The sequence below is a fragment of the Genypterus blacodes genome, unplaced genomic scaffold, assembly GCF_046128005.1.
Source record: "Genypterus blacodes isolate CSIRO-AG114 ecotype Tasmania unplaced genomic scaffold, CSIRO-AGI_Gbla_v1 ptg000106l_1, whole genome shotgun sequence".
Lineage (NCBI taxonomy): Eukaryota > Metazoa > Chordata > Actinopteri > Ophidiiformes > Ophidiidae > Genypterus > Genypterus blacodes.
The window spans coordinates 754,597-776,486 of record NW_027466910.1 but is presented as its reverse complement, the minus strand read 5'-3'; the positions used below and the strand labels follow the sequence as shown (position 1 = coordinate 776,486).

The following is a 21,890-nucleotide window of genomic DNA, read 5'->3' as shown; positions in this document are numbered from 1 at the left end:
GAGCCTATAAAACACTGAAACCAAATCTATAGTTTGGAGATTTAAATCAATCAATGAAGGTTTAAGAAGCAAAGACTTCCTCTTTTTCTCTGCGTTAACTGAAATGAAGACAAATTGACCCTTTTTACAACTTTTAGCCCAGAAATCAGTCCGAACTCAAACGCCCTGGAGGTCATCATTGCACTTACGCCCAGAAGCTACAGGGCTTGGGAATCCACTCAGTAGAATTGATTAAGTATTCCACAACATTACATCATCCTGCATATTATTTCCAGTAATTTTGAAATGTAATGGTTGTTGTGAAAACTGAGAGAAAGGAAATTAGCTATCTATTAGCTATCTCATGCTTGCTAGCTAACTTCACAGCCTTACTAAGCTTTTCTCCAGCTTTTGTTATCTTTATAATTATTGTGAGCATGTATAATTGTTATATATTCCACTTAGGTCAATGTCTTGTTCCTTCTTCAAACTGCAGAGACCAAAGTCAGCTTGTGCGTCTGTTACCTTGGCAACTTTACTTCCAAGTAGGAAAGCTGTAGAACATCACTTCCTCCTGTACTCAGTGGCAGTGACAGTTGATCAGGCAGAATCTCTTTACCACCACGTCATTGCTCAAAATTTCAATGTCAGATGTTGTTTTATGGCTACACTCACTGTGTGACATCACTATTCCCAAGCCCTGTAGAATAATTAAAGGGAAAGAGGACAAAAGGTTGGATAAAGTGTGAACAGAAGGTCAGATCTTCATCATCCTTGTCACACACTTCAGCTGGTGTGCTCAGGGCTAATTACTGACCGCACAAGACCGCCACCAAAACAGAACATCAAAGATCACCTCTTTAGAAAATGAGAGTAAATACAGCTGAGAACTCATCGCCCAGCTAGAACTATATATGTCGCTATATATCTGACATAAAACAACAACCGTGTCAGTTGTTTGTCGTCACTACCCACAGACGCTGAGGTTTCACAGGAGGTTTGCTCTAATCGGTGAGTGCTGAGGGATGGAGCAAGTCTTTCCAGGTCCAATTTGTTAAACAAGCATATGAATCTCGTTGTACTCATCTCGACCGTCCTCATCAAAGTTGGGCGAGTCCTCGTCACAATCCAGCTGTGGAAAGACAAAATCATCTGAAATCATTTTTTAATTCACAGGTTCAGGCAGATTCAAGGTCGGGAGAGAATCTCTGCCAGGTTCAGTTTTGGTTCATGTTTTAATTTCCACAGCTTCATGTTTACAGACAGTTAGCATCTAGGAATGGCAGGACTTTCTGAAACCATAAGATAAACTCACAATAAATGTTGGTCAAATTAGGAACAAAGCTGGTTCACAAAAAAAAGTAAGACATGTCAGATGTGCTGGGCCTCAGGCAGAGCGGTGATTTAAATGTAGGGTGTCTGACCAAGGAAACACTGAGATGAGCTGTTTGTCTTCTCTGGTTAGAACACATAACAAAACCAAATATTTGCAGGTAATTTGATAATGACTGGAATGAAACAGCTGTCCATGATCACAGAGCAGGAAACGATCGGAAACTTCAAACGTGAAATTTATATGGAGTTTTTCAGGCGAGTAAGCAATTCGCAAAACTAAACATACACCAAGGTTTAATTTGCTGTAAAATATGTATCCCGAGGCCATGTGGGATCAGATGATTGCGGCATTTCTGGAATGTCTCGGCTAAACCCAAACCTACCGCTTGGAGCTCGCGTTCCTCGAAAATCCTAGCGAGGATGAGGCGGCGCAGCGGCACCGTCATGATGAGGACGAAGGGGAAAGCCAGGGAGGCCACGGTGGACTTTACCACCCACAGAGCCACGATGCACCCCAGCTGGACGATGGTGAACATGTTCATGCGCCATGTCTTCACCTGCAGTGGCACACAGGTGAAGGTTAGGGAGCAGAGACCAGAGACAACATGGCAGACAAAGGTACTTCAAAGGCATTCAAAGTATGTTAAGATGCTGGAGATCCTATGCATGAAGAATCTTGTGTATGTTTTGGGCTCCATCTAGTGGATCGACATGTATCTAATCATTTCTTCCCACTTCAGCCCATTACTTAAACACATTACACTTTCTAAAGGTGGACAGTTTAGGGACATTTCATCTTTCTACCCAGTTGATGTTGTTACCTTGGTGACGTAGATGTGGTCAGGGTGGTGTTTGGCAGGCGTGACCATGAGCGTGATGCGCTCGTATAGCTGGATGCCCGTCAGAGAAGTGATGCCCATGTAGAGGAAGATGCCAAAGAGCACAGCCAGGGGGATGAGGCGGAGCACGTCAGTCATCACGATGGACATCCCTGTAACAATGTTGTGATAATGAAACTCTATGCTTTTGTTATTTTCTCTTACATTATAGAGTAACATAGCAATATTTTGGTTGATGTCAGAATAAATTCATCCAGTAAGACAAATCTATGGGCCCTGAAAGTTACATTTTGGATCTGACACTTAAGTAGACACAACCACCTAACACTGTCTGTTTTTACGCAGTGTGGGGAGAGTGAAAGTGGAGCAATTTGTTTGAAAGATTTCAAAATAGCAATGAAAGTATATGAACACTAGTATGGACGTTAAAGCCTCATGAGGACCTTAAATTCAGATTTATTTACAATATTCCCATTTTATCTTACCAACAAGCACAGCCACAAGTAGCCCAGTGACCCTCTGCTCCTTCACCTCCTGGATCATGGGCTTTTCGCCAGGAGCTGTGGCCTTGCTCATGACAGTGAGAGCATTGACATGAGTGACCGAGCGCACGGTGGCCGCGGTCAGCCACGGGAGCCCAAAGAGGGGACAGATGGCACCCAGGGTGACGATGAGCAGCAGATCCAAGTGGAAGCCCGAGCCTTTGACCAGCCGACGCTCCTTCTTGCTGACGATCAGTCTGAGAGGATGGAGGATGAACAAGCACATGAATCTAGAGTAGATACATCATAAATCTGAACTTTTTGGTGTTTAATGGCATCATGCTGTACATACGAGGTGATCTGAGTTTCCATGAAAATGAGGATAAAGACAAGAAGTGCAGGTACGATAGAGGCTCCCATCATCCAGGTGGGAAAAGGCTGCTTATCACCAAAGGGATTGATGAACCAGCCTCTCTTCTCAGGGGATGTGACCGAAAAGCCCGACGGCACATTGAGTTTCTGAAAGGGAATAAGACAGAATAAGACGGGACAGACATCCGCGAAAAGCTGTGAATAACATTATTCAAGGTTGGGAGGTGTTTTTGCTTGTTATTTACCTGTGTGTAAGTGTCAGGGATGGAGTAATCCACCAGTACGGAAAATAAAATTGAGATGGGGATGCCGAAGTCACCAATGATTCTTCTGGCCTGTCAGAGATCAAGAGAGAAATCAAAGTTTTTAAAATGACCAGAAAGCTTTTAAGGTGTCACTTCCATCAGGCCAGCTGGTGCAATGATTTCACAGGTTCTTCCCTGGATCGTGTCCAAACCGCCCACCAACTTTCATGAAAATCTGTTCTCAACTTTTCGAGTAACCGTGCCGATTACCACGAACAGTGAAACCAACACGGGCGAACACAAATCGTTCCTGGCAGAGGTTATGACAACATATTTATGACTTAGTATTTACATGATTGGCACAAGGCTTTAGCTCACCTTTACTTTACCTTATAAAAGCCAGAGATGAACCTTAAAGCAAAGCATTTGTGCTCGTGTACCCTCTCATCTTCACGTCAAATCGGGCGAGCGTTTGAAAGTCGAGCAAGCAAAGACATCCTGTAATTTCATCTGGAGGGGAAATCCACCTTTGGATGCGTTATTATAATCAGGTTCAATGCTGCGCAACATATTCCAGGTGTTCCTTTGTGAGGATCTTTGAAATGACATTATTGTTGTAGCCACTTTTCCTCAAGCTGCCTCACATTCTTCTGCTTCAAGTAGTTACTTGGTCTTTGTCCCTGAATGGTTTCTGACAGCCGCAAGAGAGGTAGCGTGAAATTATTGCTTCTGCCCCTCAATTCAAGTCATACGTCTCTCAGCTGTCTTTCATTAGAGGCCGATAAGTAGATGTGAGGATAGACAGATGCCCGACGTGTCTTAACACCAAAACACCATGTTTACTGGCCATGTTGTTTTTCTGTCTAGCTCCATTACAAATATCTAAGTCAGAAAAGTGCACAACCAAAGGTGAAGTACATTGTACGAGACGTAGATGCAGTAAAGTACCTTGCCGCCTAAAAATCGGCTGTTTCTGAACTTCCTGAGGAAGAAAGCGACAAAGAACGTCCCCAACATGAGGACCAGAGACAGGAGAGCCGTGTTGGGCTGGTTGAGCACGGGGCCGCTGTCGCCGTCGAGGTCGCCGAGGACAGTGGGGTAAACTGCCATCAGTGGGTGCTCCCTAAAGACCTACACACAAAGAGAGACTGGCTGTCATGGCGTTTGTCATGTAGTGAATACAGGAGGCAGATAAATGTTCAATGTTGAACTACGGCACCTTGAAGAGCTTAGAGAACGTCTCGTAAATGAAGATCAAGGAGATGAGGAAGGCGAATATCTCCTGGGTAAAAGGTGAGATGTAGCGGACCAAGAAGCTTCCCTCCGCCGCCACGATGATCAGGACGATGAAGATGAGCCAGAAACCGATCCACACTCGGCCAGTGAGGTACTCGAAACCCTGAGCCTGACAGAACTGGGTTCAGAAGAACAGAGAGAAATGAAATGAGAATCGATGAAACCAGACTTCTGACATTCTGCTTGTGAAGGTTGTGTGTGAGGCGAGGCACCTTGTAGTAGGCTTCCTCAAACACCAGCAGGGGTCCGGAGAAGCCGATGATCAGAAGAGGCTGACCAGCTAACAGCGAGAATATGATGCCCAGGGTGGCGGTCGAGACGATGAGCTCACTCACTCCCATCATGCCTTCTGTTTTCTCCCCTGTGTGTAAACGATAACAAAGACAAACCACAGCAGTGTTAGAACAGCCCCGGATGATACAGTCGCCCCGGATGATACAATCAGAGATTTTTTCCAGGCGCTAAGATTTCTTCATACCCAGCAGGCCTCCGAAGGTTATAGTGGGAGAGAGCGCGGCAAAGTAAATGAAGATGACCGCCGCCACGCACTGCATGTCCACGGCGTCCTTTAAGTCGCTGACGTAATGCGGGTAGCGGCGTCGGATGTCGTGGATCAGACCCCCGAATGGGATCCCTGAGCGCTTTAGAGGGTCCACCTCCTGGTCTCCCTCCCCTTCCTCCTCCAGATTCACCACTAGAGGGTTGTTACAGGAAATAAAACTAAACTAGGACTCCAGATCAAAGACAATCAAAGAGGACTAAAGGTTTAGGCCATAAACAGGAAGTTCAAAGGGACTTTGTGGCCTTCCTACCTTTGTTATCCTGCTCCACTCCAGCGATGGAGTGATGCCTCTTGAACTCTCTCTCCTTCCTCTTGCGCAGCATCTGCTTCTGGAAGTCGGCCACCGTCTTCAGCAGGTCCTTTCCTTCAACGTCCGACGGTGGGATGACAATGCTGCAGTCTAAGAACTCATTGATTCCGTTTAGGAGGTCCTGTCTGTCGTCGGCGAAATAGGCCACCTCGTGGAAGTTCTAGGGTCAAACATCACACAGGAGACAATCGTCTTTACAGCAGCTGGTATTCCATTACTTCTTATCAGATCTAAATAGTGAACGAATGGGCAACAAGTGTACCTTGTCGGACATGAGAGTGGAGAAGGAGCGTCCGATCTCGTGGTAGTCCACATTGGACTGACTTGGACCCAGCAGGACGAAAATAAAGCGAACTGGGACGGGGACCTCCAGCACCGACTCCAGAAGGACCGCCTCGCTCAGCCTGACGAAGGCCATGGCTGGCTGCTCCAGGAACTCCACGCAGCCTGACAGACAACCAAGCACGCCGCGTTTAACAGTGTGAGATTTGACAGAAGTAAAGGAGACATCCTTAAAGTGATACAGCGCCTGTTTTACTTTGATTTTCAGGAAAAATAAGTCTGAACTAGGTCACTGCTGATATTTGATGTTCACTTCCCAGATCTGTAGTAGACACACTCCATGAAAGAGATGTTAAAGCCACCAAAAGCCCCTTTACATTAAGTTTAGTTAGATACTCTATGACATCATGTTGGCTCCTGGTGTGTTCATGTCTCATCTGATAGTTACACCTTCATTAAAGGGGACACTTGCACAGAGTTGTGTTCGGCCTGTTGCGTCTGGCCTGTTGCGACGTGGCGCTGGCCAAACCCTCGCTGGCTCCTAACTTAGTGGGTGTGTTGCACCAACAACACTTCCATATGTTGTGTGTTAAGCGTTAATGCAAAAATACTCCAGGCTCCCTGCGGCTTCATAGCAAAGAGCCCGGGAGCTTCGCGTGGGCCCTGACTGAAGCGGGTGCGGCAAAGTGTTGCTTTAAGATTAGCGCGTTAACAGCAGCTTTATGAAAACGCTCCAGAGAGAAGAGGAAGCTGATCAGAATGAGGTTGGCAGCAGCAGATAGCACCTCATTAACCCCTCAGTGTTAGGCCGCCACACTAACAGCAGCAGGGTGGGAGGTGCAACATGACTGTGGAGTTAGTTTATTCTAATTAAGGGCCGTGGAAATGCACTTGACAGTAAGCAACTCTTCCCTTTCATCATTAAATGAAATAACATTTACTCTCTATTCCTGTAAATCCTCTTACCCACTAAAACAATGACAGCTTCGGCATCTTTGGGGATCTTGGCGAGGAGTTTCATGGACCTGGCGGCGGCCGGATGGGTCTCGGGAGGCAGCGGGTGAAGAGAATACTTGGGACAGAAACAACACAACCATTAGCCATAAACACGGTTCTGCTCCACATGAAACAACGCCGCGGCAACACAAACACAGGAGTTATAGTGGAAACGCTAATGGAGTTAGGATTTGGAGTATTCACTTCTATCGCCCCGCAATTCGTTTTAAATTGCAAAAGTGGACGTCTCGCTCTTTACGTGAGATTTTGCTTAATGGGCTGTTTTAAATTTGCCAACATTTTAAGCCAGGGGGAACATTAAGTTTTCACAGTTAATGCATCAAGAAGCTTTAACTAGGAGCACCTGTAAGCTGACTAAGAACATAATTCGACACATGTGGCACGAGGCGACTGGCGTTCTCCGACTTCAAGCGCCACCTACGCGACTTCTGACCTCATGCCGAAGAGTTTCAAAGAACAATGCGAGAGCCACGGGCCTCACGTTGGGAATTTGCTCTAATCACGGTTAAATCTAAGCTTACTGGCGATTCTCAGAACTTAATGCAAACCACATCTCCGACAAGACAGCTCGACTTTGCTTTTATCTGCGGCCATTTACATAGCTGAGTTCAATTATCCTATGGGACTCCTGTCAAATGTGTTTAATCAGCTATTTTGGCTTCGGCGAAATCGTATTTACTGCGCTGCCCTGAACTGTTTCAACCGCATCCCCGTGCCATCGCCGGCCACATCTATCTCTCTTAGATCTGTGTTGCCATGGCGATCAAAGTGCCTTTGAGCAGGGCTGTTTTGCAAGGAACTCAAAGAACTCAGCAAGCAATTTAGCAAAGCTACGGGGTCGACGCTCGCCGGTATCAGTAACTTGTGAAGACAGATCGAGCTTCAAAGTCCAAGCAGGTGGACAACTGCCATGCAAGACCTTATCTAGACTTATCTATTTCTATAATTCTATAATCTACGGCACTTAAAGCACAATCAGAATGCAGGTGAAACAGCCACACACTGTTTAGTTTCCTGCTTCATGTGTCTGAATTGAAAGAAGAAAGCAAACTTACAAACAAGCTCACAAAGACGTCTTGTTTGGGGTCGTACACCCCTTTGTCCGGCTGCTCCTCCGGCTCTTCGGCAACCGGGGGCAGCGCGGTGTCCTGGACGTGGTTGTGGTTGAAGCTGCCGTGAAGGCTGCTGGAGGATTGGTGGCGGTGGAAACGATTCTTCAGGTCACTGGGGTGGCTGTGAGACGTCAAAGAACGAGAAGGGAAAAGGTCAGAGGGCTGGAGAGACATGTCCACCAGAGACATGTCCACCAGAGACATGTCCACCTGAGACAAGATCTACTGTTTGTCCACATTCAATAAGTTTAACATCATTGCAATTTAGACCGAGCTGATCAAAAGCAAGAACATCTTGCGTTGACGTAGTTCACCATCGAACACAATCATGTGGTTTTGGATCGTGTGTGTGTTTCATGGGAGTGGAGATGCACACGCACGTGTTTTCCTCTCCGTCTTACACAAAACTATTCACTAAACTGCCAGCCACATTCTTCAGCACAGCTTCATCGCATCACCGCTCGGTCCAAATGGTGACATCATCTCATTCACGAGGCCCGAGCGGTCCAATGTGGCCGCGTCACGTCCCGAGCTCTGGACGCGCTTGAGACAAAGGAAGGAGACGTGACGCTCCAAGCCCTGATGCATCCAGAGCATCGTTAATGTGAGAATGAGGAGGCGGCGGGCAGATCTCTGAGGGTGTCTGCGTGCATTTCTTCTTCTCCTCGATCGTAAATCTGGTATCTCAGACTGGTGATGATGCTAATGAGATTTTATTTCCCATGGAGGCAGCCAGGGACACGCTGGGAATGGATGTGGAAAAGCTGCGAGAGATGAAATGAATGCATGACGGCTTAATGCGGAGAATGTCGGCTGGCCGTCCTACTTTCTGTGTGTGTGTGTGTGTGTGTGTATGTGTGTGTGCCCATCTATGGATAATGTTACAAATCATCTCCACCAAATTCAATTGGGTTCAATCTGCCCAGTTTCTCATTATATAACTGTAAAAATCCATAGCGTGCCCTTGAGCCACATGTATCAGGTCGGTTAAGCTGGCATGTGCCAATCAATAAGCATGCACACTCTGACTGTGATCACATCCACACACGTGCAGTGATCTGCCTGCTCAGTTGCTCGTTTATTTGTGAAACCAACCCTCAACTCTCCTGCATCTGATCCCACTGTGTGTGTGTGTGGATTCAGCTGTTCAGCTCTGAGTGTACGTGAGGCGTTGCGTAATCACAGCAGGAGGCGAGCTCTGCCATCCATCGAGGAAACGTGCACGCGGAGGCGACACACCCCGATTAAGATGTTTACATGCTGGGATACACTGATTCACAATCCACATAGCTGAGGTCTGTTAGCGAGCAGAATGACTTTCCTGCCTTGATTGCAGTGTAATCAAACATTTACAGTGTGTGTGACTGTAACGTATGCACTGACTGATGAGTGTGTGTATATTTGCCAGCGTGCAGGTTCTTATGTAACATCATCATCATCATCATTACGTTACATAAGTTATTCAGTGAGAGGTTAAAGAGAAACCTGTCACTCCACCACAGGAACATGAACGCTGCCACATACGGCCTTTGGTGTTAACGCAAACCAAACCTGTACTGACCGTGGTAAAAAAAGGTTTCTGGCTTGATTTAGAGGTCAGAGGTCAGAGGCACGGGTTTGGCTCATTAGACAGGCCAGCATCAGAGTTTTTATATGACAATCTGTGCTTTAGTGACATTTAGAGGTCGACCAACACGGGAAAACTCCAAATGAGGCGCCGAGCGTAAAGGTCACGTGTTCTTCTCCCTACTGCTCAGCTTCCTGTTAACACTGCAGGGTGATGGCTAATGAGGGGCGCCAGGAGTGACACCCATCTATTGATGTACAGCTTTGATCGATCTAACGTCGTCTCTTTAAACATGTAGTTGCCTGGTTACCTGTGTTTGAGGAGCAGAGCCCGGAGGACGCTGGCTCTGTCCTCAGCTCTGATCTGATCTGAGATGATCATGGTCTCCACCACCAGATGGGCAATGCCAGGCAGAGTGGTCTGCTCCAGGTCCAGGAGGACGGCACCTGGAGAGGAAGAGGAGCGTGAGATGAAGGGCCAAAACAAACACGACACAGATATAAGCATGCACTTCTTGATTATAAATCAGGGGAAAATTATTATTATATTCCCTCCGTATAAAAGTTAACCTTTGACCCCGTTGAGCTGGCTGTGGCCTGTTTACCGTGTGTGATGGTACGACGAAGCTCCAGCAAACTGCGGAAAGACAGCGAGGCCACGTGAGGTTTGCCCCAGCGCTCTGTGTCCTCCTCCACATCCTCCTCAAACTTGATCCAGCGAGCGCGCTCTTTCCAACGCATCTCATGGTCTTTGTCCACAATCAGCTCGTTCAGCTCCACAAACAACTGAAGACGACATGACAAGGACACTTTAATTGCAATAGAAACCAACTTAGACGCACTGAGGACGTGTGTCTCAGAAATGCAAAGCTCCAAACCTCGTGCGTCTTCTTATCTGCGGCCCTCTTCTTCTTCTTCAGGCTGGACAGTGGCGTGGCGCTGCTCGTCCGGCTCAGCTGGCATCGAGACGACTTCTTCACCAGGTGGCGTCTCACCCCGGGGTTGTCTTCGAATCTGTGGCCTGAACACAAAACATGTTTTAATGGTCGATTCATGCAACATACAGATTGTGAATCAGCTGTGTTTATGTTTGTGTGTGTGTATGTGTTTGTGTGTGTGTGTGTGTGTGTGTGTCACTTTCAGACTTTTTGACCTTTTGTTACATTGTATCTTTTCTGGACTATTTGCTCTCTGTTTGTTCCAGATTCTAACTGATATTAACACTTGTTGAACTGAAAACGCAGCTCACCCGCACAACAGCTCCATCATGGTAATCGGAGACAAATCCAACGAGCAGAATGTGATCTGATACGCATGTGAACAGACGATAAGCGGCTGCCTGCTATGTGTCACACTCAGGAGCAGCCAGTCAGCAGCTGTTGTGGATAAAATAAAGGAACTAATCGTACGCAGAGCTGCTCGGAGGGACGGGAAGCGAGATGCATGAATGTTTTACATGCTGGGAAACGGGGGGATGTGGTGTGAATGGAGGATTCACACGTGCATTTGTTGTCGTGTTCCTCTCTCCGTCGGTTGGAGGAGGAGGAGGAAGCTCTTGGCTCGGCAAAAGCAACAGGACCTGCCTGAGTGAGTGCTCTTGATTATTCTGCAGGGTCGTTGATCAAACACATGTGGCCTGGATTAGATTAACTCAGAGAATAACAGATACTAATACTAATAATGATGATGTGGCGAGCTCTGGCCTGTCATTGTGATACCTGCTGTAATACTCCTGCTGTATCCACTGACGTCTGACTGTCTGTGTCTGGACTGAGCAGGATGAATCTGATTTACAATGAAATTATAAGAGCATCTTTGAAATCCCAGATTAATTCCTCTCCACATAACAACAGGATTTAACCTTTTTAAACTGCAAAAAGACACCGCAATGAATCCGGCCTCACTGGTTTGGGTTAACAACAAAATAGAAACTGAGACTTGAAGCGGAAAAAAGGTCAACCGCACTGGGAGTGAACTGTGCCATGTAGTATTGATTTGATCTGTCAGGTATGATAGAGATTTAGATCTGTATAATACCTCAAAAACAGATTGATGTCACTTTGTGCAGCAAAGCCTTTAATCTGCCTTTAATCTGCGTCTCCTGGTGACATTTAAATGCCACGTTACAATCCTGCACAGACTCCTGAGTCGACTGGAACACAAATGTCCCAAATGTACTTCCACTGTTGCCATAAACTACAATAAACATTAACTACATGGTATCATAATGAGTCTCCACGATTTCAGCTGAGGACAGACCTGTGTGTTTAACTCTTAGGACAAATCCTCATGTTTTGGTTACTTAAGAGCCATTTAGCCAGGACATTGTGTGATACTACATCCTGTTAGATTCACGTGCGGCAGATGGAAAAGTGGAAGTTTCTATTCTGTTCCGTGTACGAGTGAATCCTGCATCAACTCCAGCATTTTTGTATCGATGCTGATCAGTCTCATTTCCTCTCTGTGAGCCAATAAACACACAAACAAACATGTTTCTCAAATCTGGTTAGAGTTTTAAAATAAATAAATCTCAGCCATAGATGTTTGTCATTGAGATATTTTTCCACTGAAGAGCTGTGGCCGGACCCAAAGCCAAACAGGGGGGGGGGGCGGACGGATCAATAGGGAAGCCGGCAGCAGGGATGGGTGAGCGTTCGGTCAATAAGCTCGATACGGAGCCCAGCTCTGCCCTGCACGAGGCCACGACGCAGCGCCAGATTGTCCTTAATTAAGCTGGCAGCGACGCATGCGATCAATGGAAACGATAGAAGCTGATCGCCGCTTGTTCAGCTACAGTTTAAGCTTTTGACTGAAGTGAGAGATAACCCAAATAACTATGAGATGTTACCCCTCAGACTTCTAGGACCCAGGATTCTTGGTGGACTCCTTTTACTTACAGCTCTCTTCCTCTGGTGTCTCCATTTGCGTGTGGATCGACTCCAGCAAGTCATAATCATCAAAGTCCAAAACAAATTCTTCAAACTCTTCCAAAGCGCTGGCGCCGGGCATCGTGCCGTGGAGCCCAGACTCATTCTCCTGCTGCTTCGGGGTATCCAAACCTTTGGGGACGCTGGACTGATGCTCCGGTCCATGGTGGTCAGCGCATTGGTCCTCAGTACTAGAGTTCCCATGTCCCTCCTGTCCCTCCTGTCCCTCTACGTCTGTCATCTCCACAGTGGGTGCCTCCTCCTGTCCTCCTCTGTCCATGCCGACACACCGCTCATCCAGGGTTCCTAATCCCGACTCTTGAGCGCCGTCGCTCTCCCCAGGGATCGCTCTTCAGGCCGAGGTCTTCGGTCTTCACAGAGCTTTTGAGGATTGTAAGGTTCTGGTTGCGCCAAAGAACTGAACTGTCTTTAGAAACAAAGCTTCTAGATGTTGCAAAAAACTTGTAGGAGTCCAATAAACTAAACTATAACAATCGAATCCCTTCAAGTCCAAACAAAAGACAGAGTCGGACCTTCTCCCTCTGATGAGTCCCTGCCGCTCTGGACTGAAGTATTGACAGGGGTTGGGCCACTTTTTGAGAGCCGCTTGTTGGCTGAACGTTGGTGCAGCCCTCCTACGTGACGCCCGCAGCTTATTGATCTTTGCTGCTGTCGGAAAACGACGATTTAGGAAACTGGATGACTTTGGTTTCCACATCGCCGCCATCGCTGTCCCACCCAAGTGAGGTATGGCATAAGTATAAAGGTCAATCTCCAAAGGTCGACGCTTCAACTCACTTGCTTTTAACTAAAAACGCTTCAAATATACGAGACTGAGACACGAGTCAAGAGCTGCCAGAGCGATAAGTGCGATGGAAAAGCTCCAACTCTCTGTTCTGTGAGACATGATGGTGCCAAACATTGGAGGGAGCAACAATCTTCCCCTTCCCATCACCATGGAAACCAGGCTTGTCCTGCAGCGTTGCGGCGATACTGGTCTAGAGTCTAATCTGATCTTAACTGGACCCTCCCTTAAACATGCAGGGGCATTGTTTCATTACATAATTGGAAACGCTTCGATGTCGTCTATCTGCTGGCCGCCAATCCGATTTGTGTTGGCGACTCCTGTGTGTGTGTGTGTGTGTCCTGTTTTCCAGATGGCTCCTAAACAGTCGATGATTACTCTGCTCTGTAAAAGCAGGAAAAGCCAGAGGCAGGGTCACTGATGAAGGGGAATCGACTGCAGCCTGCGTTAATTAATGCCCCCGGATGCTGGCGTAGAGTTTCTGACCCTGTGCCTCGTCGTCATCCCTCTCTCTCTCTCTCTCTCTCTCTCTCTCTCTCTCTCTCTCTCTTGCTCTCTCTTATCCTCTCTCCTCTGTCTCTCTTTCGCTCTTGCTCTCTTCCTTCTTCTCTCTTCTGTATTCTTGTCATGACCTCGCCCCTGTAATCAGATAATACCTAACAAATAACCACAGAGTTCCCCGGTGTGAAGAAGAGGTGGAGATCAGAGCGGCGTGATGACATAATCACCCTGCAGCCGCCCTGGCAGAGATACTGTAGCACACTCTCTCATTCTAAAGGGACAAATTGCTTAATCAGGCTCGAGCATTTAGCAGACGAGCAGACAGTAAACGTTTGCATCTGTGACATGTCGGTTACCACGACAGCGAGCCTGATCTGTGGCGACACACACACTCATCTACAAACATACATGCAGCAGTTCACGAGGGTGTGTAGGGTGAATTCCCACACTGGCAACGCTTTGACTGATCTATTATTAAGTACCAGTTTGAGTGATTTCATCTCAGCTCAGCTCACAGTGTTGATGAAGACTGATCACTCTTCTTCTCTCACCCTGTTTTGATCACTCTCTCTCTCACTCATTTAGCCAATCAACTTCCTCTTCCTCCGTACTTCACCGCTGACCTCCCCCAGTGCTGACGTGACTATCCCCCCAAAATAAAACAGACACACAACATGGGTCGTGTTTTCACAGCAGCAGCAGCGTCAGAATGAGTCACTCCTGATCATCTGCAGCTATTTTTAGCCGCCATGCCGCCTCAGACACTAAGTGCTGTTATTTATTGGACTTGGAAGCATTTAGTCATCTTTGTCTGTGAAAGCTGCTGGATAAATGGCACCATCACAGACCTTCACTTAGGGGGAATTGTCGTTTTGTGCTGTGCTGTACTGTGCTGTGTGAGTGTGTGTGTGTGTGTGTGTGTGTGTGTGTGTGTGTGTGTGTGTGTGTGTGTGTGTGTGTACGTGTGTGTGAGTGTGTGTGTGTGTGTGTGTGTGTGTGTGTGTGTGTGTGTGTGTGTGTGTGTGTGCTTTTTATTATTCTGGTACAAAATTAGATAGTGTTTGAAATGCAAATCAGAACTTGCTGCTCTGCACATGTGATCCCCTTCTCTTACTTTTCATGTCATCCAGATCAGCGCTGGCCAACATCTGGGCCTCGGCCTCGTCTGTGGGCACCTGCTGATAGATGGCGGTCTCCAGGGCGGTCATGCTGCCGATGCAGATTCGCTCCCGTAGGTCGTAGTTGCTCCGCTGGGCGGCCGCCATGCGATGGTGGACCGGCTTCCTGCGAAACCAGCCGCCGGCGCCCGACGGGTCGGATCCGTGAGGAACGCCGACTGACCTGAGGAACATCAGATCATGGTGTTCAACATGATGAAAGCTCTTCCTTACCCTCTGGCTTTGTAATGGTTTCTCCCTGCATATGTGGGGTCGTTCGTCCAGTGTTTGAGGGTCAATCCTGGCTTTGGTCAGTTGACGACTTCTTTTTAATGCAATATTTGTGCTAAGTGACAAATGTATAACTAAACAGTGGAATCATGTCAGTAGCAGATTGTGTTTTGAGGTGCAGAAACACAAAAGTTTGCCTACACATTATCAACACCATTAAGCAAATGCCTGATTGAACCTTAGATTTCCCCCCATGTTGCTGCTGCTTTAAACCTTCTGTGTGTTGTGCCTTTTGGTTGCATTGCTGTCTCTCTGCCAACAGAGGGCCCCATAGCACTGCGGCGCCCTGGCCTCCCCTCACTGAGCCCTCTGACTCATCACTCCACTCAAACGGAGCAGAAACGTTGCACGACTGCAGGATGTTTTTCAAACTCGGCAGATCCCAAAATTGGAAACCCAGTGCCGATGCCCACAGAGCAGAAAGAGAGAGACACGAATATCCCTGAATCACCGTCTAGTCCCTGACCTCCCAGCTGCAAACTGCATACATTATTCATAAGGTTACCAAATAATTGATATTCCAATGTTCTGCATGTTTAGTCAGATGGATCATTAAACATCTAGGATTCATCTCAGGTCATTAAAGGACAATGAACTTTAGATCATGCATGGATATCATCTCTCATCCTGTTTTTGGTGGTGAACTCAATTTCTCATCTCTTTAATTCTAACTTAATACATATAACACTGTCATTTCATGTGTATGTTCCAGTTTTTTGTGTGAATTATAATTTTTAATTATTATTTTGCTACCTCTTGCATGCCTCTTCCTCTCCATGCTCTTCCTCCTTGCAGGGTGTGACGCCGCCATTTTCCCCGTTATGAACCACCTTCTTTGTCAGAGTGGGCGTGGCTATCCCTGACGGCGGTTGTTCTTCGTTTACCATGTGGAAGGACGGAAGAGGAAGGGCTTCCTCCAAGTCCTCTTGGCTCCCCAAACTAAACTGAGAGAAAGAGGAAGATCAGTAAGAGTGCAGGAGAAACACAAAGTCCTCACAGACTCCATCACTTCCTCCGTGTGCGGCTTCACTCCTCCACTCACTGACACAGTTACTCTCTCTATATATTAGTTGTTAATGTGGAGTTGGTGTCTTCATCAAGGGCACCTTAACACCAGAGTGTGAAACAGCAAAGAGGATTATTTGATTGCCCCAGAATCCCAGTGGAAATAAACAAATTACTGTTCAGTTCCTTTAATACAGCCTAGAGTCAACAAATAGCAGTGTGTGGGTGAAACCTGTGCTGCAAACTAAATGTGAATTTAGTTTAATTAGGGTCCATTACACCATACCGCTCACCATAAGTGTTCCCTGCTGCCATCTAGTGGAAATCGTATTAATTTGCCATCTATTGCCGCCAAACGCTGCTATTCGCTGTGTTGCTCTAAACTTACCAGCTCGTGTGTGTGAATGTGTGTGTGTGGGCCTATAGCCTCTCTGTCTTATGTTACCTCTGGCTGGATATCAGGACACTCTGTGGGCGTGGCAGCCGCACCCTGCCGGTCTGTCTCGGACTCCGCCCCTTCCTCGTCGACCTCCTCGATGGTGGGCGTGACCTGGGAGGGTGGCAGGGACGTCTTTTTTTTCTTCCGCTTCTTTTTGCGGCGTCGTTCGGCGCTATGCCCCCTCTTGCGTAGGCGCTGCGGCGCGGGCAGGTGAGTGGACAGCGGGTGGTGTGTGTGATGGAATGTATGTCTGTGATCTGTGTGACACCAGGAGAGAGAAGGTCACTCATTGCTTCAGCGGCTCGGATATAAAACTAAACAGCTGTTACACATGCTGAGTCATGAGCTTCTCTACTGATGATGATGATGATGATGATGGGCTGCAAAGAGTTTCAGTCTAAATCAACAAAACATTTACTTGGTTTCCTCTACAAACGATGAATTCATGGATGTTTACATCAAAAGAACGCACAGGATTCTCATAGCTTCAAATTTTACATTAAGAAGAAAGAATTGAGAAGCACATCAAAAGCTCCCAGCTGTAATCTGAGTTGACCTTCTCCTCATATGTATACAGGAAAGAAAAGGACAACAGCAGTTGTCTGTTCTAGAATAAATAATACAAACTATGATAGGTAATTAAAATCTATCCAGCAGTTTGTTTTCTCTTGACGATGTAATCTGATCATCTCTGCAGTCTTACACTCAAAGTCTTTCTCCGTGTAGTGTCTGCCCATCCTGTCCCCGCCACTGGAGGCCGACTCGCTGATGATGTCCCTGAAGCGCTCCACAGACAGAGCTTTCTCCCAGCTCTCCTCCGCCTCCTGCTCCTCCTCCTCTACGTCCTGTTCCTCCACTGGTGCCTCCTCATCTTCCACCTCCACCTTCACCTGGAGAAAGACTGAAATGAGTCTAACGTGATCCTGCCAGATGCTGCAGACTGACCAGTAGTGACTCACCAGTAGGAGTCACTGCTGGTGCAACAGACAATGCCTTCCTTTTCCTGCTTTTCATAATATGGTTTCCCTTCTATTACTACCTTTAAAAATACTTGTTCTTAGTTCTGTTTCATGTGACTCCTTTGTCACATTCTGTAATGTGATCATAATTCTGCATCATGACAGTAAGGAGAGTGTCTATACATCCTGCTCTTTAAGTAGGACAGGCTGTCATAAAGCACCACAGTCGTGTACAGGAAATCAATACAACAGAGTGCTAAGCTACACCGCGCTAATGCACTACACAACCCCCCTGGAGACGCCAAGGCCCTATGAGAGTGACCTGCCAGGGCCAATCGCTGCCTCTGATTGGTTCGATCCCTGGGACAGGCGGCTTCCTTCACCTCAGACCAGTGCTGGCACGGCGAGCACTCCGGCTGCTGGTCTGCGGTCTGGCTTTTCTCTTTTCCACGACTCCATTACATCCTAATTACTAGTGGGATAAAGGGACGGGATGCGTTTAATGATCCGAGCTGCAGTACCTGAGGCAGACCAAACAACGCACAAGGTGGAGTTTTTATTCAACCGCAAAAGCATCGTTTACACTGGAAAGAAACCGTAATCACACTGTTCACAATCTGTAAACAACAAACTCAACCTTTCCACCTTCACTTCACTCAAATACCAAACAAAGCTTCATATTTCCACAGAACCTTCATTCTATTGGATAAGAATCCTTGGCCTCTGCTTCCTCTTACCAATATGAACATCAATAAGAGTGATAATGGCTTTATCTAAAACTAGTTTGTAGGTTGATTAGAAACAGGCCCCGGTCGTGTCTTTTGTTCCGGGGTCTTTAGTGTAAAACAATCCCACCTCATCTCTTCTCGTAAAACGCACAACTTTCACTGCAGCATCAATATTTCATATTCAGTGGAATGCTGAGCCAGGGAGCAGAGTATTAAAATATTCATCAGCTGCTGAATAATACGGGGGAGTGCGCGTGCATGTGTGCGTGTGCGCGTGTGTGTGTGTGTGTGTGTGTGTTTTGTTGCTGTATATCTGTTAGTTTAGAGGGGGACTATCAGGTTTAGACCAACTCACACTTTATCTTTAGTCATCTGGTTAAGTAATTAATCACTCAATCAGCTTGTTTTGATTCTGCAAAATTCATTCCAGAGATATATTCACTCTTATTTTTAAACTTCAGATTTTGGAGTGTTATCCTCAGTTTAAGTTTGCCGTCCTGTCGAGTAAAGAGATTTATTTTTAGAGCTCAATGTGAAGCTTTGTGCTGGAAAAGCATCAAGCGGTGACAGCGATCGATGCTGAGAGTCCAAAACACATTTAACAATTAATTAATTCATAAATCAGAGCGAATGTGTGAGCAGGACAGGGAGGCAGCTTGTGTGACAGGGGACATGTTTACAGTGTGTGTGGGCGTCTATCAGAACAGCTGAATGCGCCGCTGCCAGAATGAGTGACAGCGTGTGTGTGAAGCGTCCACTGCTGAGGACTTCAGGCTCCTCCACATTCAAAAACAGCACCAGAGGAGAAGAAGAAGCATCAGAAAATTTTCAGATCCGAGACAAATTCTCATGAATATTCAGGCAGAAAGAACTATGCAGTCGTTGTTTTCATCCAGGCAGACTGATGGTGTTGCTTGATGTTTCCTGATCGCTCTCACTTTATCTACAGGAAGCTGCTACATCTCCCAGACCATAAACAGATCCCTACAAACTCAATTAGGAGCAGCAGGGATGCAGTGATTCCTTCACAGTGAAACTGAGACTGAAACACGTTCGACCTTTGACTCTTAAAGACCCGCAACAAACTGTAAACGGCTTTTTAATAAATGTGGGCTGAAATTGAATCCACGCAGCTATCCCAGCAAACCTCTTCACTAATGCACTAATTACACTCAGCAGCAGACCAGAAGAGCTCAGAAAGACAAACCGTCATCGCCACATTTACACTAAAGCATGGTGCAATATGTGACTGCACACACGTTCAGCCTGCAGCTTGACTTCCTGCAGTAAATGTTGTGGTTGCATGACATTCAGAACCATAAACTCACAACAAATGCAGAGACACAGCAAATTTACAGTCAAGCTACTGTGTGTAATGGTAGCTACTCAAGCTACAAGCTACTCATGGTTTAAAGTAGTTAAGCTGTAGCTAAGCTGCTCTCTAAATAAAATTACATTACGAGCATTTGGCAGACGCTTTTATCCAAAGCGACTTACATTACATTACTACCCTACGCAGAGGGGGGAGCAATTGAGGGTTCAGTGCCTTGCTCAGGGGCACCTTGGCAGGGACTCGAACCGGCGACCCTCCAGTTCCCAGGCGGAAGCTCTACCCACTGAGCTACTGCCTCCCCGAAAAATAGTTAATAGCTAACTTCAATGAAGCTACTTCCAGGGATGATGTGAAGTATTTGCATGCAACTGAATCTGCATCATCTCAGCTGCACATTCATGGTTGATGCATGTTACGGCTTTCGTACTGTACAGAACGTTTAATGTGCTACACACAAACAAACACACACACTGTAGTATCTGGATGGTTGTAGCTGATGTAAGCAGGCTGCAGGCTGATGTTACTGTGGTGAAGCTGGCCAGAGGGGTTTGGGTTTAATTACACACTCAGACCTCAGAACACACACACGCACACACACACTCTCTCTTTCCCTCTGAATCTTAAAGGACAAAGTGCAGCAAATACTGAACGACTAATTATGGGTCAGAAATGGCATTAATGTAAGTGTGTGTGTGTACGTGTGTGTCCACTGTGGAGATGTCTGCACTCAGCACACACACATCACCTCCTTAATTGGCAGGACTAATTCCCCGCCAGAGCCACACACACACACTCATCTGTTTCACATGAATAACAGCTACAACGCAATCAGCCATGTGTGTGACTCATCCCACTGAGGGGAAACAATTCAGAGCTCCTCTCTTTCCATATGAGGAGGATCAAACTGCATATTAACCCCCCGCGGCAAATTGTTTCATTAAATCAGGCAGGAATCAGGTTGCTTATTGTCAGCAAACGTCACTGTGATGTTGACGTCGGTGATACTCAAGCTGTTCGGGGCGGCGGCGGCGGCGACCACATGCTCGCTTCCTGAACGACAGGATCCAGCTGGAGGAAAGGCAGAATTTGGACGAGCAGACGGCACATTTAAGAGAGACGTTCATTTGTTTTTCGGCATAGCAACGGGCTCACCGTCGCCCCTGGCGCGGCGCTCTGGCGCGGCGCTCTGGCAGCGGCGCTCTGGCAGCTGCCTGGTGTGAAGATGTGGAGCTGAGTAATGCGGGATGTTGCCAGGATGCAGCTCAGGACTCCAACATGCACCGCAAACCTGATTCTGCTGCGCTCCTGCGTTCAGCTGCATCATGCGGACGCAGTTTGTGCCCACAAGCTCCCGGCCTGTTTCATAACCGTGCTTCACGCATCGCCCTTCATCTTTAACATGTGACGCTGTGAGAAGTCTTCCTCTCTGTTCTATTTAAACTCTGCACTGTAACACAACAGACTTTCTTACCTGTTGCAGGTTGATCAACACGTCTGTCTCAGGGGCATGACCTCCTGTAGCCATGGGGCCAGGGATGCAGCCAGAGGGGGGGCGGGGAAGGGTGGGGGGGGGCAGGGGACTGGAGACAAAGAGGGCTAGGAGACGTGTGTACTGTAGGTATGGAAGGAGAGAATGTCCACAGAGGTTGGAGGATGAGGAGAGAGGGGGAGGGGGGGAGGGGCGGATGGGATGAGAGGGACGGCGGGCGGGGGGGCAAAGCAGCAGGACCCTCGGGTGGGGGGGGACGGGGATCAGCCCTTCTCTTTCACGGCCGGGGATCCAGGAAGCCTTTGGGGTGGCATAACCTGAGAGAGAGAGAGAGAGAGAGAGGGAGAGAGAGAGAGAGAGAGGGAGAGAGAGAGAGGGAGAGAGAGAGAGAGAGAGAGAGAGAGAGAGAGAGAGAGAGAGGGAGGGAGAGAGAGGGAGAGAGAGAGAGAGATCAGAACAAACACGCTAAGCTGTGAGAGTTTCTAGAAAGAGGACACGGTTCCATCACTAGCAGCTCCTCGTCATCCATCACTTCTCTGTTTATCACCAGGATGTTGTTAAAGGCGTAACTATCGGAGGATTTTAAACGACTCCTACTGATGCATCTGTGAAGTATCTGTATATTGGTCCGTACTCACTATCTCACTGATCAATCTGGAGCCGCCGTGTTCCCTCCGTCACGGCAAACATTCCTACATCTGTCTCAGCTGACTCACTCGCTCCATCGCAGGCGCTTACAGTTGGCTCGCAGCCCCGACTGTGCACGAGGGCCGACCAAGACCGAGACAAGGGAACGACACAAGGCCGCCGTTGTTTGCGGGTGCGAGGAAGAGCGAGGAATTACAGTACAGGCAGGGGC

At 47.3% G+C, this 21,890-nt stretch overlaps 1 protein-coding gene across 1 annotated transcript; it reads right to left on the bottom strand.

The window, feature by feature from the left end:
- Nucleotides 1-857: 857 nt before the first annotated feature.
- On the bottom strand, nucleotides 858-21,067 carry slc4a3 (solute carrier family 4 member 3). Its single transcript, XM_076160533.1, has 22 exons — nucleotides 21,014-21,067; nucleotides 17,226-17,412; nucleotides 16,529-16,779; nucleotides 15,832-16,022; nucleotides 14,745-14,971; nucleotides 10,276-10,418; nucleotides 10,003-10,183; nucleotides 9,709-9,844; nucleotides 7,775-7,952; nucleotides 6,669-6,774; nucleotides 5,683-5,867; nucleotides 5,361-5,580; nucleotides 5,027-5,242; nucleotides 4,761-4,909; nucleotides 4,472-4,666; nucleotides 4,201-4,383; nucleotides 3,253-3,342; nucleotides 2,988-3,154; nucleotides 2,639-2,892; nucleotides 2,136-2,305; nucleotides 1,698-1,871; nucleotides 858-1,111 (listed from the first exon to the last, which is right to left on the bottom strand). The coding sequence occupies exons 1-22, from the start codon at nucleotides 21,065-21,067 to the stop codon at nucleotides 1,034-1,036; spliced, it is 3,735 nt and encodes a 1,244-aa protein (XP_076016648.1). The 3' UTR covers nucleotides 858-1,033.
- Between the last annotated feature and the right edge of the window lie 823 nt (nucleotides 21,068-21,890).